The 20999-nt window shown below is 40.3% G+C and overlaps 1 protein-coding gene across 2 annotated transcripts in view; it reads right to left on the minus strand.

Moving 5' to 3' along the window:
- The window catches only part of Ankrd13c (ankyrin repeat domain 13C), a 48568-nt gene extending 31885 nt beyond the window's left edge, over positions 1-16683 (minus strand). Inside the window, exons 1-3 of one of the 2 annotated variants that reach the window (XM_028777592.1) lie at positions 16211-16683; positions 4550-4591; positions 1789-1893 (exon numbers count right to left, since the gene is read on the minus strand). In XM_028777592.1, coding sequence (XP_028633425.1) covers positions 1789-1893; positions 4550-4591; positions 16211-16637 — 574 coding nt within the window. In that variant the 5' untranslated portion in view covers positions 16638-16683. The remainder of the gene's footprint in view (positions 1-1788; positions 1894-4549; positions 4592-16210) is intronic. The other variant, XM_028777593.1, reaches the window with a different exon arrangement.
- Positions 16684-20999: the final 4316 nt, after the last annotated feature.

Raw genomic sequence — 20999 nt, forward strand, 5'->3', positions numbered from 1 at the left:
TACCAACCAACCAGAGCTCCCAGGGTCTAAACCACCACACTGGGAGCACATAGGGTGGGACCCATGGCTCCAACTGTATATGTAGGGGAGGATGGCCTTGTTGGGCACAGGTGGGAGAGGAGGTCCTTGGTCCCATGAAGGCTGGATGGCCCAGTGTGGGGTAATTAGAGGGCAGGGAGGTTGGAGTGGGTGGGTGAAGGCACATCCTCATAGAAGCAGGAAGAGGGGGAATGGGATAGGAGGTTTCTGGGTGGGGGTGGAAATGGAGAAAGGAGATTAACAGCTGAAATGTAAATGAAATATCCAATTAAAAAAAAAAAAGAAAGAATTCAGAAAAATACAAAACCTAGCTAAAAACTTAGTCCACATAGCAGCCTGAAAATAGTCAATGTTACATAATTCTTCTTCAATAAACATGAAGATTTTTTCTATATAACTATTCTTCATTGTTTTTTCCTATCTGAGCTATGAAATAACAGTAGCAGGGAGATGATGCTTCCTTTCAAACTAGCAAATACATTTGATAAAAATAAGATCTGTGTATCAGGCATGATAGTTGTTGTTTAACAGTATGTTCAGAGATTAAAACATTCCATTCTGTAGGAAGCTCCTTAAGCAAGAAGGTAAACAACTCAGAATAGCTTCATTCAGAAGTCCCCGAAACTAACAAGATTCACTAGGACTCTCTGTGCCAGTTAGTAAAAGAGTCCCTCTCACATGAAGTTAAGTCAAGCTGCAAAGAAGACTAATCAGACCAGATCAGTCGCCTGGAATAAACAGAAACCAGCTAAGCTGCCTAGGAGAGAGAGGTTTAGCATATCTGAGGCTCCTGGAAAGGATACTCTGGAACCTGTTGATCTGACTTCAGGCTGTGCAGTGTGCTCCAGGTTCCCAGGAAGCTGGGGTGATATACTTGTCTCTGAGTCATTTCTGCTTCTGTAAATAAACCCTCACCCATACTTCTGTAATACAATAAAACTCACTGATTCACCAAGTTGGACTTTGGTGGTATCTGTACCCAAGGAAAACAATAGATAAAAGCCAAATTGTGTGCTAAGGAGATTTTAGAAGGCCTTAAAGCTTAGGTGGCAGTTCACATAGAACAATACAAGTAAAGAGTATCAAGTCTGACCCAGGTGTGGAAAATTATCGCCGAAGCAAAAGGTTATGCTAGTGTTGGAGGTCTTCTGCCAGAGCCCCATATCCACACCCCCAATAGCCATGTAGGAAAGAGGCTACAGCCACTGTGAAAGCCCAGAGCCCCTCTGACCCAGGGACCCAGCAGGTTCAGCAGGGAAAACAGGGCCATTCACCTTTAGCCCTCAGTAGATCTGAGCAGATTAAGTCTGTCCCTGAGTTTATCAGGTATAGAGAAATGTAGGGAGGCCCCGGGAAAGATCTCCAGGATAAGGAAACAAAATGGCTCAAAGAATGACCAAGAGACAGCACATTTCCTAGCTTCCAGCAAAATCTACATCTACCAGAAGTAGGTTAGTTCTGTTAACATGATTAGTTTTAATTTCAATTAGTATGCTAATAATTAAGCAGAAATAACAATTTTCAAGAAAAAACAATGAAGTTTTAACTTCAAATGTCTTAGCCCCCAAAACACTGAATGCTGAGAGGATGAAATGAGCAGGCTTTTTCCCACATGACTCAACTGTTCTGCTGCTCAATGCTGGAGTTCCCAAGTCATGGACAATTCATGTTTAAGTTTTTAGATTTCTGAGTCACACCACAAGAAAGCTACCTCAACACATCAATTTGTATTTTTAAAGTACTGCTTACTCATCTGTCTGTCTCCATAGCTGATAGCTTCCGCAAGAGGGCTCCATCCCTGAGCATTTTTCACCTTCACTGGAGCATTGTGAGCCAACAGTAAATGTGCACATTCTGCAACATAAAACAGAAATAATGATCAGACATACAATTTCTAGAATATTTAAATATGAGTGTTATGCAAAAGAAACAAGATTACTACATATGTGAAATAATGCTGTCCTATGTATAATTAACTTATAAACTCCCATGTGTATAATGTTGTAAAGGTCCCCAGAGTCAAAGGAACTCAGCCTACCTAAAAGTAAATTAGATACTCTTTGAAAAAGGTATTGATTCCTGTCTCCAAAGAATATTTGAAGTGTTTACATGAACTAAAGATAACCTATGAACTGTAAGAGTAATTTATACAAATATCTACAGTTCAGCTGAGTATGGTGGTGCATGCTTTTAATCTAAACACTTTAGAAGCAGAGGCAGGTAGATTTCTGAGTTACTTGGAGGCTACCCTGGTTTATACCTTGCGTTCCAGACAAGCCAGGGCAAAATGGTAAAACTATGTCTCAAGAAAACATCTACAACCCAAAAAGATGAAAAGGAGAATCTACCTATCTGCTATGTCAATGAAATGCTAATTATTTATCTCAGGAAGAAAAAGAAATGCCTTTAAAAGGAACTACACTGGCTATCCCAGACCTGTATCTTAGCTTGTCTGTCTCAGTCAATTTATGATACTACTTTCCCCCAGACCCTTAACTTGAGCCTGTTTCTCAGATAATTATTTTAATGATTTTATTTATGTATATGAGTACACTGTAGTTGTCTTCAAACACATCAAGAAGAGGGCAACAGATCCCATTACAGTTGGTTGTGAGCCACCTTGTGGCTGCTGGGAATGGAACTCAGGACTTCAAGAGTAGCCAGTGCTCTTAACTGAATGAGCAGTTAGAACACAAGTAAAGGGAGAGCTCTTTCCAGAAAAATAAGTTACTTCAGTCAACAAGTGATACAACTGGAGTACACCCAGTCTACTGGGTGGAAGAAAGCTCTCAGTGAACATCCACAGTGTCAGTGTCACTCAAAGACTACTTATTAACAGAGCAGAATGTCTACAGCAGCCATAGTTGCAGACCATCATCAAGCAAGTGGAAGAACTTAGAAACTGACAGTGAAAAGCAGTGTGGCAAAGCACACCAGGCAATGCTTCCACTGTGGTGAACCAAAGCTGAGGTTTTGTGCTACAAGGAAAGCATGAAGATGAAAAGGATAACCTCTGGATTATAAATATGGAATTAATATGTGTATATTACTATCAGAAAAAGAAATGGAGAGAGGTTTCTTGTTCATCTTTTACAACTGTATTCTGACTAAGTCCAAGTGTTTACACTGATAACAACATTAGCAAAGAAGCTTTTTCAAATATGTATTTTGTTATTCGTGTGCATGTATATCTGTGCACATCTGTGTTATATACCTGACGAGGCCAGAAGAATATCAGATCCCTTGGAGCTAGTTAAAAACTCTCAAGCCCTAAAATAAAAAAAAAAAAAACTTTTAATTTAAAATGCTTAATCTAAAAATATTTTTAAGGGGTTAGAGAGATGACTCGATGGTTAAGAGCACTTCCTCTCTTCCAAAGAATCTGAGTTCAATTCTCAGCACCCATGTCAGGTGGCTCATAGTCACCTATAACACCACTCTAAGAAATCTGACACCTTCTTCTGGTCTCCAAGTGTGCCAGGCACAAACTGGTACACAGACATACATGCAATTAAAACACATAAAACATAAAAAATGTAAATAAAAAAAAGATAACAACATTGTTTGCAGGTCCTGAATCATCTACTCAAGTCTTTCCCAAAATTTTTTCCACTAGATGCTTGTCTCTTAAAGAACTCATGAGGCCGGGCGGTGGTGGCGCACGCCTTTAATTCCGGCACTCGGGAGGCAGAGGCAGGCGGATTTCTGAGATCGAGGCCAGCCCTGGTCTACAGAGTGAGTTCCAGGACAGCCAGGGCTACACAGAGAAACCCTGTCTCGAAAAAAAAAACAAAAAAAACAAAAAAAAAACAACAAAAAAAAAGAACTCATGAAGAAGTGGGAACCTCAAATAACTGTGGACACAACTCACCACAATACTATGCTTACTCCAACTTAGTTACAACACATGCAAGTACTTCAATGATCTAGGATAAAGTGCCAATTTTAATAATTTAATTTTTTCTCAAATGGAATTTACCCGGAAACATACTTTCTTATGGCTGCTTATCAGTATTCCCTGAAACCAATGTTTTATGAAGGTCTTTTTATTTTATTATTCATTTTATGTGTGTTTTACCTACATGTATGTCTGTGCACCATATGCATGTCTGACACCTTCAGAAGTCAGAAGAGAACACTAGATTCCCTGGAAATAAGATTTACAAATGGTTGTGAACCACTATATCAGTAACGGAAATTGAACCAAGTTCTCTGAAAGAGCAACAAGTACTCTTAACTACTGGGCCATCACTCTAGCCCCTGGTTAAGTGATTTTCAATAATAAAACTGAGGCTGAAAAGATGGCCCACTGGGTAAAGGCTCTTGCTACCTAGAGGTGATAACCTGACTTTAATTCCCAGGACCCATGTGGCAGGAGAACCAACTTCCACAAGTTGTCCTTTGATTTTCATACACATGCAGTAGTATGCACAAAGGCACATGCATATACAAAAATATGATCTTTTAATGACAACTCTGAGTGAAGTTAAACATTAAAGTATTTACTAACCTTTATTTCCTAACATCACAGCAAGATGTAAAGGAGTGTTTCCTAAAATTGAAAACAAAATTAAATTAGAAGCCATAACAACATAAGAAATTTTATTTAAATGTGGTTTCAGCTCCTTCAGGATTTTTATTGACAAATTTTAAGCAAAACTGACACTTCTGTTTTCTGTGACAAATTCAGAAGGAAGCAAAATTCAGAGCCCGGAGTACCTTCCCTGACCTGCCCAAAAGCAATCAGCAGGACATTCACTCTCTGAGATGTTCCCAAGGACTTCAGATTCCTTCTGGTGCTCATCATATCAGTCTTTGTTCTTTTAGTAAATAATTCACATACCTACCCATGTGGGGACAGAAAACAATGAGAATAAGTCTTAGTCCTCAAGCAGTTCAGAGTTCTTTCAAAGCTGGGCAGTGATGGTGCACGCCTTTAATCCCAGCACTTGGGAGCAGAGGCAGGCAGATTTCTGAGTTCGAGGCCAGCCTCGTTTACAGAGTGAGTTCCAGGACAGCCAGGGCTACACAGAGAAACCCTGTCTCAAAAAACCAAAAAAAAAAAAAAAAAAGAGTTCTTTCAACTGTATGAGACAGGACTCTTTAATAACTGTTAAACACCAAGATATCAAGAATTTCTTTAGGGAGCTACAGAGATGGGTCTGCAGTTAAGAGCACTGACTGCTCTTCCAGAGGATCCAGGTTCAGTTCCCAGAACCTGCATGGTGGCTTACTACCACTGGTAACTCCTGTTCTAGGGGATTTAATGCCCTCATTTGGTCTGTGTGGGCACTGCATACAAGTGGTACGCATGTAAACATTCAGACAAACACTCATATACATAAAATAAAAATATACAAAAATAAAAACATAAAACTAAAAATAAAGGGGACTAATTTCAATAAAAGGTAGTATGAATATGCCCACTATCCTGCAGAGAAATGCTACTAAGCTTAGGGTAAACTGGTGAGATAGTTTCAGCTCCTCTCACAATTCTATATACAATCATTCCTCAGTATCTGAGGGTCAGTTCCAGGACTGCTCACTGTGGACAACCTCCTATAAAATGATCAGTATCTGTCTATCCACACATAGTTTTTGCATGCCTTACACCTGGAGACTGGAGACCTAAAGACCATAAAGACCACACATGTAAGCTATGCTAACTGTTTGAAGAAGTGACGCGAAGGAAAAACTCTACCAGCAACCAGAGAAGGATTTGTAGGTTTTCTCGACTATTCTTCCAACTTTTCTATGGGTATGAAATATTTCAGAATAAAGTTAAAGTTTCATTTTTAAAAAAGTTTTCAAAAAAGAAAAAAAAATATCTTTTGGGATGGCTCAGTGGATAAAGGTGTTTGCTGTCAAGCATGAAAACCTGAATTCGAATCCCATGGGCAGATATGATGGAAGCAGAAAACTGAATCCTGCAAACTGTCCTTTGACCATACATGCACACAGTGAAAATAAATGTTTTTTAAAAATCTCTTTTCAGTACTTTTCCCTAAAATACAAGATATTTCTGCCTTTGGTATCACATCTAACTTTTAGATCAACAGGGATTTCTCCTACATGTGGTAAGGCATGCCTGTAGTCACAGCAACAGTGAAGCAGAGACAAGAGGATTATGAGTGCAAGGACAGCAAGAGTTTCATGCAACTTTGTCTCAAAAGAGAAAAAAAATTTTTTCCCTGTATATCTTCAAACAGTTCTCTAATCTAGTTGCTCTTATTTTCATTTTCAAGTAAAATGTATACACTATACACTATATTTATATTTTGCATCTATCTTTTAAATTTACTGCAATTATATATTACTGTTAGTACACTTTATGTATCACTCAATTTTCTATAGTGTCAAGATACTGACACGTAAATTTATTTGACCTATATTTTAAATTTCCTGTTTCTTTGTATACTGATTCATTTTCTTCAATTTTAGAGAAATAATCCTTGTAAATGGATTAACGACAAATCAAGCAATTAACCAAATCTTTCTTCTGTTTCTCCCAGATTTATTATTAACATCTTCTGTGAGAATGACCTTTTCTCTTATAATGAATATCTTTCAGAGATATCCCAAATGGACTTTATTTTCTGCTCACCCATCCTGCAATAAAGAATTCAGGTCTCGTAAGAGAAAGGTAAGGCACCATTCTCTGTTTCCCTCTACTAGTTCAAGGAATGAGCATCCTAAACCTCTCTAAGCACTCACTGTATCTGATAATCACAGCACTTTCCTGTGGGATTCTCTTCAACAGAGCATTCAAGGAACTGGAAAAGTGAGGTTTGCTAAACAAAGTAAAAGATAAAATAGTATAAAATAAACCCTGAAAATTTTAAAACATCAATGAAAGAAATTAAGAACCTAATACAACAAAACCACTAAATTTACAGATCAGTTTAAATGTAGTAAGAACAAAGCATTAGTTGGTCAAACTTTGCCCAACTCTACCCCAAGGCCCCAGACAGGGTCTCTGTGCAGCCCTAGCTGTCTTTGAACTCATCCACCTGCTTCTGCCTCAGAGTGCTGGCATTAATTAAAGGCATTGCACTATCATGCCTGGGAGATCAGACACATTTTTAGGTTTCCAGAGTGGATGAAGTAGTAGTAGCACCATCTCACAGGCAGGGGCCTTTAACTGAACAAAAAAACAGTAAAGGAGTGGGAATTTCCTTGTGTTCTGCTTCCTGGTCCTCCAAGAGGTGAGAAAACAGCAGCTCACATTTCTGCTTGCCACAGCTGTGAGCATCCCCAGCATGGACACAGAACAACCTGTCTCCCTCAAACTGTTTATCAGGTATTTGATCACATGAAAAGTAACTAATACACCACCAATACTACTCAAGTTGGCAAAGTCAAAGCAATCTCCATGAAAATACCCAGTAATTTTTCTCATGAATTGTATGCTGATGTTAAAGTTTGTATGAGAATATCAAGGAGCCCAGAATATCATCAAGCTCAGAGTTAGCAAATGGCAAAGCTTTCCTGGAACCCAGCCTCAAGCTCATGACTTCTGAATGGTTTGTGGCTGCTCTGGGAACAGCCAATAGGACTGGTGACCTTAGTGCCTGAACCAGGTGTTTACAGACCTGATCTAAACAGCTGCCTGCATTTGGCTTCCAGGACAGAGCACTTTCTAGTCACTACTCAACTTTCTAGAGGTAATCACATTACACTGTTTAAACGTCCTCTTATAGTCAACTTAATTCTGGCATTACTGTATTTAAAATGTCAGGTTCATCAAAAGAAAATAAGCAAAACACCATATGATCAAACAAGCTCACTCTTCGATATAGTGGTTGTCATCCCATAAGTCTCCTTTGGGGACTGAATGACCCTTTCACAGTGGTTGCATATCAGATATTTACATTATGATTCCTAACAGCAGCAAAATAAGTTATGATGTGGCAACAAAAATTATTTCATGGTTGGAGGCCACCACAACATTAAGGAACTGTATTAAAGGGTTGTGAAACATTACCATTCTGTCAGAGATGCCTGCACACGTGTGCAGTGAGGACACAGAGTCAATCAAGTACACACAGAAATAGATGGACTTTTAAAATGAGCACACACAGTGGAATACTACTCAACTATAAAACCTTTACTCTCTTTTCTGGCAACATGGATAGAAGAAGAAGGCATCATATTAAGGTAAGGGAGATAAGCTGGGAGCACCAAAACAAATACAGCTGTTCTTTCACTTGGTGAAGGTAAAAAAGCCAGTTACAAAGCACAGAAAGAAAATCCTGTTGCTGTCACTGATCTGTAGAAGCTACAAGAGCTAAACCAGTAGACACTGAGTGCAGAAGTGTATCAAATTACAGTAATTTACTCCATAATTATGTGAAAATATTGTGTCAATGAGAAAAATGCTGCTTCTAACAAAATTAGGACTTCAGAAAACGAAGTGCATTGTCCAAACTAATAACAAGAGAAACCTAAGATGTTAATTAAAAATATAAATTTCTTTAGTGTATACCATACTAGAATAGAGCATATTTTAAGGTTTCTACATTTAATTACAAATAAAACATTTTACCTACCCTGAGCAAAGGCTGGATTAAATTACCACTATTGAAAATAAAAGTTCTGAAGTATAAGAAGAATATCTACTTTTATAAAAACTCACTGTTGTAAATGGAAAGAGGTTTTCAGAGCCTTTCAGATATCTGAGGGAACTCTGGATACTACACCAAAACTCATGAAGTAATGATTTCACAAAGGTATTTGCAATGGGGAATCCAAATTCCATCAGGGTCCTTACACTGAAACACACTGGTTTCTCTTGTTCTGTTGTACTCTGGGAAGGGAGGGAGGGAGGGAGTGTGTGTGTGTGTGTGTGTGTGTGTGTGTGTGTCCATTGCAAAGGACCAAACTCAGGGCTTCACTCTATAGAGCCCAGTACTCTACTTCTTTGCTACACTCCCAACCTGGGACATGATTACAGAATATACATCATAGCTGGAATATCACTATCTTGAAAAGTTTATGGCCATCCAGGTACTGATACATTCCAATAGACAATATCAAAATAGCATGCTGGATGTGATCAGAGAAATAGTTTTAAGAAGTAGGAACCCATCCTATGCTTAAAATGACAGAACTGAGTTTTCAAAATTCTAACTTGTCTTTTGTTTAGTTGGTTGGTTTTTGTTTTTTGAGACTTGATCTCTCTGTGTAGCCTGTCTATAATGGAACTAGACTTGTAAACCAGGCTGGCCTTAACTCAAAGAAATCTACCTGACTCTGGTGGGATAAAAGCATGGGCCACCACAACTCAACTAAGCTTTATCCATTTAACTGATAGCAAACCTTATTCTTTTAATCAGCAGGAAATACGGTTTTATGCCATATGGGATTAAGCTCGTCCCATTTACTTTCCAGAGAAAAATCTGCCAAATTCCTAATTTGTCTACAAACTGCATGCCCCACCCCCCAGAAAAAAAAAATATGTTGTTCTGTGGAGAAAGGGTATGTAGTTCACCAGTAGCCACCCTCAGAAATGTTTTTCCCTTACTGCCCTCAGCATACAAAAGAGCATCTGCATGGCATCAAGAACACCCCAGAGGCAAGCATTCAACAGGGTTTCTATGCTCAGTGCACAGGCCAGCACAGAGAAGGCAAGCAATGACTTGTGTTATGAGACAGTTTTGATCTACACACCCTAATTATAGAGCAAAGCAAAAATTACACATACCAGACCCAGTATGAATCCAAGGTCTCCTGACATATCTAAGCCTTATCCAGAGGAGGAAGAAATTCTCTCAAATTCAAATTTTGAGAGAAATTCTCTCTCAAAAATGCTACTACTGTAGTAAATTTACAGAACATCCTACATCCACTCCATCGCTCACTTCAAGTAACTTCCAAGATCCTGTCTGCAGACATCTGCTTATTAGAGCAGCAGGGTGAGCTCTGCTGAAAACCTCCTGATTGTATCCCATGTTAGTACATAAAGAAGCCTTCACAGAGTCTACAGCACACTCACAGCAAGACTGCCTCTCAAGTCTCTAAACTCCAGCCACATTCACATTTCCTGACCACTTCATCAGTGTTCTCCCAGTCCATAATGGCAGTAACTGCATTTACATTTTTTTTCCTTGAGAAACTGCTCTAGACTCTGTCCTACTTACCACTCTCATTAGTGCCCAACCCTCACTCAATATGACTCAGTAACTGTATAACACACATTCTATTCACTGGTTGTCTGTTCTCTGGCTTTTCAACTAGCATGCAACACCACAGTAACAGGAATTATGCTAATCTGTTCACCTCTGCATCTCCAGCATCAAAAACGGTACCACATATTAGAAGCTCCATGTTTATCTGCTGAATGAATAAATCAATCAACTAAGCAGGGGGGGAACCCCCCAAAACTGGAAGCTATTAAGAACCGAGAGCAGTCTCAAATCTGTTTTAGCTCTCAAAAATATTTTCACTCTAGAACAAGAGCAATTCCTCTGAACTGTTCTTGAAAACTAACCAAAAGATATACATAAGGACATTGCCAAAAGTCTAGCAAATCCAGGAATGAAGTAATCTTGCCCTCTATTGTACTGATAGGCAGTATTAATACACCATCAAATTAAATCCTCAAAAATCTACCTAAACCTCAAGAACAAAGCAGCTATTGCAACCCACAGAACTGACAGCTGGTGACACACCAGCCAACAGAATCAAAGGCAGAAATCACCAAATCTCCAAATACACCAGCAACTTTTCACAGCTATGAAAGAGCACTTCACACACTCAGCAATCTCACCACTGCCAGGCACCTCACAGCTTCTAACAGTCAGGGAGATATGATTAACTTAAGGATGTTTGACTTATGGAAAAAAAACAAAACTACATGTTTACCAAACAGAATTTATGATCCAAACCAAGCCTTTAATCTATTTTTTACCATTTTTAATTCTGAAGTGCTGAATAGTAAAGTCACTAATGTTCATTATAAACACAAATTGTCCAAATTACTCAGGGTAAATGTGACTCTAATTGACACTCTATGTAAAGGCTAGACTCCATCCTTTTTTTTAAATTTACATTATTTATTTGTATGTGTATGTGTGTATCTATGCATGCAAGCATATGTACCCACAGAAACAAAAAAAGGGTGTTAGAATCCTTATAGCCAGAGTTGCAGGCAGCTATGAGCTGCCAACATGGATGCTTGGAACCAAACATCAGTCTTCTGTAAGAGCATCAAGTGCTCTTAACCATTAAGGCCTCTCTTTGGTGCCTCAATCTTTAATTTTATATTAAAGAAGAAAACAATTTATTTGGCTGGGCAGTGATGACCCAAACCTTTAATCCTAGCACTGCGGAAGCAGAGACAGATAGATCTCTGTGAGTTTGAGGCTAGCCTGACCTAGACAGCCAAAGCTACACAGAGAAATCCTGTCTTGAAAAAAAAAAAAAAAGGAAAAGGAAAAACATAATTGAAGATATAATAAAGGTATAGTAATTTTGTGTACTTTTAATGTGGTATAATCTCTCTCTTGTTCTCCAAAAACTGCTACTAAATAATCCACAAAGAATCATTTGGCACACCTGAACATAAGATGGAGATATTTTGTCATATTTAATTTCTATTTGTAACCCCAGTATATAGTTCCTCTAAACATAATTAGAGGCTGTACTTCAACTAACATTTTATCAAGGAAAAAGCAATATATAACAAAAAGTTTACCAAAGATCAGTCCAAACTGAAGAAGCTAAGAACAATAAACTTAAGTAGCGACCAGACTAGAAATCAACAGGCTCTCCATATAAAAAAAGAGGGAAAGACTACAGCAAAATAATACATTAACTACAGGGCACTCTGTTTGAAAATTGCAAAGTGTTTTGGGGAAGCTGAGGCAGGATAATCTCAAGCTTTAGGATAAAGCCCAGAGTACACAATAAGACCTGTCTCAAAAATTGGACAGATAGGTGACAGGGACACATATAGACAAATGCAAGAAGGAATAGGCAGGGTAATGGCAGATCACTTGCTTTTCGAAAACAAAGTATTAAAAAGATTTTATCTAGCTAGAGAGACGACTTAGTGGTTAAGAGTACTTGCTGCTGTTCTTCAAAAAAAAAAACACAAGTTTGGTTCCCAACATCAGGCTGTTCACAAAGAACTGTAATTCAAGCTCCAGGGAAAACGATACTTCTGGCCTCTACAGGTACCTGCATTCACGTGTACATACCCACATATAGATAGACAAGACAGACACATAACTAAAAGTAATAAAAACTGGCCAGATATAGTGACACATGTCTTTAATCCCAGCACTTGAGAGGCAGAGGCAGGTGGGTCTCTGAATTTAAGGACAGCCAAGGCTACATAGTGTAGGCTTATCTACAATAAATAAATAAGTGAATGAATGAATAAAAATCTTTTTTGAAAATATATTTGATTTTTAATTGTCGTGTGTGTGTGTGTGTGTGTGTGTGTGTGTGTGTGTTTACCATATGCGTTCAGGTGCTTGGAGGCTATATGGATCCCCGGCAATAGAAGCTGCAAGGGGCTGTGAGTAGCCCAACATGTGTGCTGGAAATTGAACTGGGTCTTGTGGAGGAGCAGCAAATCCTCTGAACCCTGGTGCCACTTCTCCAGCCCTGTTTTGGTCTTGGACTGTGAAGTTGTGCAAGGCCACCCCTTACTGACCAGCCACTGCAGTTCCAGAAAAGATCAGAGCAGTGTGCCAATCCTCACAGAGAAGATGAACAGACTAGGATTCCATGGACAGAAAGTCACTATGGGTTTTCATCTACTTATCTAAAACACTGAGTATTTACTATGTTTTAAAAACCATCTGTGGTAGTTTGAATATGCTTTGCCCTTGGAGAATGGTACTGTTAGAGGTGTAGCCTGTTGGAGGAAGTGTATCACTGTGGGGGTGGGCTTTAAAGTTTTGACCAGTGCCAGTGCAGAAGAGTGGAACTTCAGTTCCTCCTGTACCTTGGCTGCCAGGAAGCTGCCATGCTCCCACCTTGATAATGAACCTTTGAATCTGTAAACCAGCTCCAATTAAGTGTTATCCTTTATAAGAGCTGCCTTGGTCACAGTTATCTCTTCACATCAATGGAAACCCTAAGGCATCACCTGAAACATTTCACAGAGCACATCATGACAAATGGCTATAAAAGATAGCACTAACCGGAAAATGAGGGGCACATGACAGCTCCTGCAAAGATTCTAAAAGGCTATGGTGTAGATGAATGACCCAGTGTACTTATTCATGCCATTACACAAAAAAATTTAAAAACATGCAAAAGTTCCACAGAAACTGAAAGCTACGTAGTGATGGAATCTTTCCACAAGGCTCTTAATAGCTGAGAAAAATAAATGGAGGACTACAAACTTCTATTATAAATACTAAGTGAAAAACATGCACAAAAGGACTCTACTACAAAACAAAACAAATGTTAATTGACTTTCCTGCAAAGCAGTGGCCACATCCCCACCAGCAGAAATTCATAAAAAGGTTGATATGAACTTAGGAATTCTATGCATTATTTGTGTTTCTTTCATTTTTTATTTTTTCCTTTTTTTTTTGTTTTTTATTTTGTTTTGTTTCTCTGCTTGTTTTTTGAGACAGGGTACCTCTGTGTATCCTTGTCCACCCTGTAATGACATTTGTAGACCAAACTGGCCTCCAACACAGAGATCCTCATGCCTCTCCCTCCAAGACTGCTAGAATTAAAGGCATGGGCCACCACTTCTGGGTCATTATTTCTAATTCTAGGCTCGTGGTTTCTATTGCATATGCAACCTTAGCAAAGTTCTATACCCCTCTGGACTCTTTTTTGATAGAAACTCAGTAGGAGCCTTTTAAGAAAATCATTTGACAAAGTCCATTTAAAAAGTAAAATACAGGGCTGGATTCAACTGGTAAAATGCCTGCTAAATAACCTTGAGGACCTGAGTTTGAGTCCTTGATATGAAAGTTGGGTATGGGGGCTGGAGAGATTGCTCAGCAGTTGAGAGCACTAATAGCACTGACTAAATTCAAGAGGACCCAGGTTCAATTCCTAGCACCAACATGGCAGACCACAATTGCCTATAACTCTAAGATCTGACACCCTCGCACATACATGCAGACAGAACACCAGTGCACATAAAAATAATTAATATTTTTTAAAAAGTTGGATGTGGTAGCACATGCTTGAAATCCCAGAGTTGCGGAAATAAAGAAAGGCACATAAAATAAAAGTACATCTAAAAGAAAAAATGTTAATGGGGGTCGGTCGGGGCAACTAGAGTAAAAGTTACACTGCAGTAATGGAACAGGATAAAGGCAAGATAGCTCTGTAGGTATTGATACTGTCAAGCCAGACAACCTGAGTTCAATTCAATCCTGGGACCTACACAATGAAAGATATACTTAATTCCCAACAAGTTGTCCTTGGATCTCCGCATGCAGGCATACAGAAATAAATTTGGTTTTTTTTAAAAAAAAAAAAAAAAGACTGATCTTGGAGTTTAACGGGGACATTATTAAACTACAGGAGAGCACAGCAGTGCCTCTTCCCTGAGTGCACCAGGAAGAGGCATGGTTGCACTTTTTATAGGCAGGACCCCATAGCTGCTTTGATCATAAGTGATATAAAGGCAGATAAAAAAATACAAATATTTCATTGAAAAGTGAATTTTGGTGGGTAAAGGACAGGAGTATCCTTTAAGGATATATAGAATTCTAATTACTTTGAAAGAATTTAGCTTTTATAAAATGCTAAATACAGAACTGGAAGCCCAACAATCAGCAATTCCAAAATCTCAGTGGTTCCTATGACATCCACTCATCTCTTAAAGATCATTCATTAACTTGCAAAGGGAATGTTTTGACCATTTTCAAAGCAAGCTTAAGGCATGTAACTAAGTTCTAAAGGCAAAGATAAAACATAGCTATTACTTGACCATGTCTAAATAACATCCTACTAACCAAAACACTAGGGCTACAACTCAACTGTTTAAGTCAAGATCTAATTCTCAGTAGCAGTCAAATGTGCTTGTTACAGGAGCAGAGCAAAATAAACTAAAAGTAGAAATGAGAACTTGGAGACTGCTTCAGAGTGTTTCTGTATTTGATTTATGATAAACGATAGGTGGTGGCATTATGACTATAGATAGTATTACAAATTCTGAAGACAAAGTCAGAAAACTGAACCAAGAGACAATTCATTTTTTTATTTTCTATTTTTGTTCTAATTTTAGATAAGAGACCTACAAACCAATGAAATTCAAGAAGCTTGTTTTCACAGGTGGTATATAGCACTAATGTGCAAAACCATTCTGTGCACTAATGTACAATATCATCTTGAACAGTTTACCTAATGTATAATTGTCAGGCTAAAAGCAGCTGCAACAATATTTGCTAACTATTTTAAGTTTAAAATGGCCTGTTAATAAAACGTTGAAAAATATTTCAACAATTAAGTTTTAAAAAGGCCTATGATACAATCCTCAGCTGCAAATAAATCTATAAAAAAAAAAAAAAAAGCCTTGCTGCTTAAAGGGGAAAAAAAAAATCTGACAAGATACGGCCAAAAGTAGATACCAATACCGTTCACTACCAAATATACCATGCTTTCTCAAACATGTCACTAAGACTTTATAATGAAAACTATAGTACTGTCTTTAGTCCCAGTCAAGATGAAACATTGTTCCTAGTGTGGAAGGACAACAAAAACAGCTACTGAGAAGTCTCTTCAATTGCTTTGGTAAATTAAATGCAGACACTATTTCTGTGTGGCTTTCAAAAACCTAGCGACAGATAAAAGTCACATCTAGCTGCACTTGGGTTCCGTACCTGGGTGGTGACGACTGGGAATATACATATTCAAAGTTAAAGCTCCAAGAAGGAAGAGAGGGGAAAGGAAACATTCCCTAAAGCCAAGAAGACCTGCCTGGATGTGAGATAGCCTGACGTTTTGGCACACGGAAAGTCTGCCAGAGATAAGGCAACTTGTCCCAGGATGCTCAGATGGACAAGAAAAAAAAAATCCTTTCTGCACCCATAAGACCCAAACTCCTGACCCCTGGCACGCTGCACCTGAAAGACTCAGGGGGTTTTCCGCCAGAGGAAAACGCATCGCGCGAGTAGGAGTCCGGAACCCCGAGGCCGACGGTCAACCCCCGAGGGGACGGAAATCGGGCAAAGCCAGCAAAACTCACCGTGATTATCTTTCTGTCCGATATTGTGCGTGCGGATGAGCGAGGACAGTCTCCTCACGTCCCCCTTAAAGACGCACTCGTGCACCGGGTAGAGAGAGGGGCAGCTGCCTCCGTCAGCGACCAAAGCAGGGTTGCTGCCCAGGCAGGCCGGAGCTGGGCAGGTGGCAGTCACTGCGTTGTGCTGCGGCGGGGCCGGTACGCCGGGGCCCAGCGCGGCGGGCGCCTTCAGCTGCAGCCGATGGTGGTGGCTGAAGATCTTATGGCAGGCCTTGCCGCCCTTGCCGCTGCCGCCCGCTCCGCTTCTGCCCCCGGTGAAGGCACCGCCGAGCGCGGCCGTCGCCTCCTCCTCGCAGGGCTCCAGCACGTCCCCGTCCTCTTTGCTGGGCTTGTGGTCCCTCCGCAGGGAGCGGATCTTCTCCCCGGTCATCGCCGCCGCGGCGCGCGGGACAAGCTCCGGGAGGCTCACCGCGGGCCGAGCCGGCGCGGCGGCGGCGCCGGGCGATTAGAGCGGCGGCCGCGAGCCTAGCACGCAGCATGAACTCCCGGGGCGACCGCGGGTCCGCGACACGCGCATCTCCCGGAGGCAGCGGCCCTCGTCTCAGACGAGGAAAGCCGCAGCTCAAGAGCCCAGGACCACACGACGCCGGGCGCCGCCGCCGCCGCCGCCTCCTCACTCGGAAAGACCCAGCGCAGCCATCTTTCCCCGGTCCCTCTCGCGAGAGCTCCGAAGGAAACGCCGCGGAGTGTTAGCGCGCCGCTCCTGCGCTCGCGTCTGTGTCCGGGCAGCGCCCGCGCTCCCCTTGCACAGGGTTCCACCTTGGGCTGGACCCTGCGGCTGAAGACCCAGATTCAGAGCTCTGACTTGGTGCTCTGGACCTTTGCAAAGAAGGAGGTCAACGACAATTACGAACTCTAGCTTAGAGGCTGAAACCCTGTTTATGAACCTCCCTAAGAGCGACATCGGAAGACACCACCGGATGTCGGTTGTGATGTCACTCAGCTGCGCTGGACAATCATTCCGTAAACACTGGCTAAGAGTCTGCTTGAATCCCTAACCTGTGCTAGTACTTGTCCTGTCTGGCAAGGCTGTAGGGGAGGAAAGATGGCCAGGTAACACAAGAAGAGAGGTAAATTTAGTGTTGGAAGATCTGAAAGGTGATCTTGGAGAAATTTAAGACCTGACTTTGGAAGACTGTTTATTACACCATGAGAGGAGGATTTTCAAACCAGTTGTTAGTTGAGTGTATTTGGAACAAACGTCAGAGTTAAAGTATGTGGAGGATGCTTACGTGAGGAGGTGGAATACATATTTTAAATAAGTGGGCAGTAATCCAGGTGAGAAATGATGAAAGCATGCGCCGGGATGCAATGAGTCCAGAAAAGGCTTAAGACTCTTTAAAAATGAGTTCAAATTTAGCATATTGAGTTGAAAGTCCTTAGTATTTGTCCACAGGGAGTTAGTTATACATTCTGGAAATTTTAACATAAATTCTTAGGAAATAGAAAATGGAGTTTAGATCCGATTCTAGAATTACACAGTAACCCAGAAGGAGGTCAACGACAGTTACAAACTCTAGCTTCTAGTCTGGATGCTCCCAAATAAGAGTGAGAAATAAAATGGTGTAGAACAAAAGCATCGTAAAAACAAGTAGTCGAGATACTTAGTAAGAATCAAGCAAGCACTGTGTGTGTGTGTGTGTGTGTGTGTGTGTGTGTGTGTGTGTGTGTGTTGAAATTGTGAACATTTAGAACCCTAAACTGAATATGGTGGCTCACATCAATAAATTCCAGCACTCCAGAAACTGAGGCAGGTCAGAAAGATCACATGGATTCAAGGCTAGTCTGATGTACAGAGTGAATGTTGTCCCAAAATTAGTAGATGGGCTAGTGAGATGACTTGCCACCAAGGGTTCAGTCCCTGGGACCCATGGTGAAAGAAGAGAACCTAATCCAAAACATTGTCTTCTGGTGCATACCCACACACAAAAAAATAATTAATAGTAGGTAGGCAGCCAGAGTCATGTACCTAATTACTGGCTGCTACCTCATGATGCATGTAAAAACTCCTAAGTGTTCTTCCAGTGAAATGCCATAAACATTTTTTTAATTTAGACAACCTATTGTGGTGGTGTATGCTTGTAATCCCATCGCTCAGGAAGTAAAGACAGGAAGGTCACAGCAAGTGACCGTTCTCAGAAAACAAACATATTCATCTAAAGAGATGAATATCTAAAGAGGTTTAAAAGCTTACAGTATGTAATGGGAAAGTGACATCAAAATATGAGCAATATCAAAAATATATAGTACAAGAAGAATGTAAGCACTGAGATTCTGTAACATATCAATATAACATAAGAGGGGAAATTATTAGTCTGAATTGATACAGAAATCAAATTTCAGAAAGTCTTTGTGGAGGGGGTTGGAGAGGTGGATCAGCAGTTGAGAAGAGTGGCTGTTTTTTCAGAGGACCTGGGGTTCAGCTTCCAACACCCACATGATAGCTTACAACTCTCTGTAGCTCCACCAGTTTCAGGGGATCTAACACCCTCACACAGATATACATTTAGGCAAAACACCAATCACATAAAATAAAAATAAATAAAATCATTTTTAAAAGTCTTTGTGGCAGAAGTAATGACTGAAAGAGGTTTTAAAGAACTTACAAAAGCCCACTCTCCCCACTCCCTTGTGTTGTTTTATTGGTTTTGTTTTTTACTTTGTGTATGAGAGCTGTAGCTGAATGTACACCTGCTTACTAGAAGAGGGCATCAGATACCATTACAGATGGTTATGAACCACCCTGTGGTTGCTGGAAATGGAACTTGGGACCTCTGGAAGACCTGCTGACTGCTAAGTATCTCTCCAACCCCACTCTACCAACTCTTTTTTTTTTTGTTTTTGTTGTTGAGACAGGGTTTCTCTGTATAGTCCTGCCTGTCCTGGAACTCACTCTGTAGACCAGGCTGGCCTCGAACTCAGAAATCTGCCTGCCTCTGCCTCCCAAGTGCTGGGATTAAAGACGTGCGCCACCACCGCCTGGCTCTACCAACTCTTAAGTTGACTTTTATACCCTGCCAAGCTTCTGTGCCTTTCCTTGCACACTAGTTGAATGTCCAGCTTTCATTTCCATTTCAGACTTAGTTCTTATTCTTTCCCTTCACTGCATAGTGGCTTTTGTTAACTTGGCTTAAAATTTTGGGTTAGGAAATTTCATTGATCTTCATGCTAACATGAAATTTAGTATCTCCTTTTATTCTGAATGTCATTCACAAACCACAATTGTATAAGCATTAACAGTATCCATGCTTTGCAACCAGATGAAATGAGCAATTTTTTTCTAATCCTATTACACTTGCTGCAAATGATATTTGATACTCATTACTGGCTAAAAATTATATGAGGTCTACTACTAAATCTTGTTTCTTAAAGACCTAATAAAGATGAATATGTGCACAAGTTTCTTTTTTATAAAATTCCGAAACAACTTTGATATGCTTTATGATTCATATTATGCTCCCCAGAAAATCTATTCCAAAAATTAGTGACAAGAGTTTGCTGTGGCATTGAAGAAGTTGACGGCAGGAAAAGACTTTAGGATCCTTGTTGGAAATCTCCTCTCCTAGCAGCAACACAGCCTTCTGAATTATGTTTCCTCTCTTTCCTTCTTCCTCATTCTCCATTACAATTTCCGTGTGCCTCCTGAATATTCTTGTCCTTTGAGTTCTGTCAGTAGGGAGCCATACTTAGCATTGCAGTGTCAGAGTTCAGGCACAGAGATCCACTGCTGGTACCTGCAGCACCCTCAGGTGTGCTTTGAAAAGATCTCTGCTCTCCTAAAACCAGACCAGCCAGTTAAAGCAGAATTTGAATTCACTAAGAAGAGTCTAATATCTTTCAGGACAAAAAGAGAAACACTTAGGAAAAAAATGGCCTTCTCGAGAGTGTCACATTTAAGTATCTTAGCAGTCAGCTAATTGTGATCATTCCTAAATTTACATCGTTCAAAGGGTTTTCATGAACTAACTCGCCACACACACACACACACACACACACACACACCTCTCTTAAACCATATGGTGGCTTCTTGTGCTGAAGTCAATTCTTGACTCTTAGATGTTGGGAGGCTCCAGAATAAAGGACCCCTTCAATTAAAACTGCCTTGAAAGCATATAATAACTTACACAACAAACTCAAACCAGTTCTAACGAGTAGCCCTTCAAATCCCGCACTGGTATTCTTCCTGGTGAACTCCTCAGCCTGTCCCAATCCTGGATGGACTCTTCAGGTCAGTCTCCATCAAGGTAGAAGGAAACAGTAGTACACTCAGCTTCCTGGGTGGGAAAGTAGGTGACCTAATTAGTGTTGGCCAATTGGACTAATCTCTTCAGTAGAAGACATGGCCAAGTTCTTAGGATAGTAGAACTATTTCATAAAAGGGTTTAGCTCTGAGAGATGCAGAGACAAACTCCAAGAGTCAGCAGCAGACTTTAACACCCATACATGGAAGAAGAAAGGAAGGGACTCCTGGGATAAGAAGAGAAGGAAAGAGGGATACAGTTAGCATAGTGTTTTGCTTTCAGTTGAATATGAACTTTAAATGTCTGGATGTGAAATGAACTACTAATTTCACAAATATTTTTACTTTTCAGTCAAATATTGATGATAGAAGCCCCAATCCATAAACCAAGCACTGAACTTATGAAAAATCATCTGTTTTTTCAGAGCAGCACTTCTTAATTGCTCTCTGGTATGGTTAAGAGTCCAAATTATGGACCCGTGAGATGACTCA

The sequence above is a fragment of the Grammomys surdaster genome, unplaced genomic scaffold (assembly GCF_004785775.1).
Source record: "Grammomys surdaster isolate TR1022 unplaced genomic scaffold, NIH_TR_1.0 311, whole genome shotgun sequence".
In the NCBI taxonomy this organism is placed as follows: Eukaryota; Metazoa; Chordata; class Mammalia; order Rodentia; family Muridae; genus Grammomys; species Grammomys surdaster.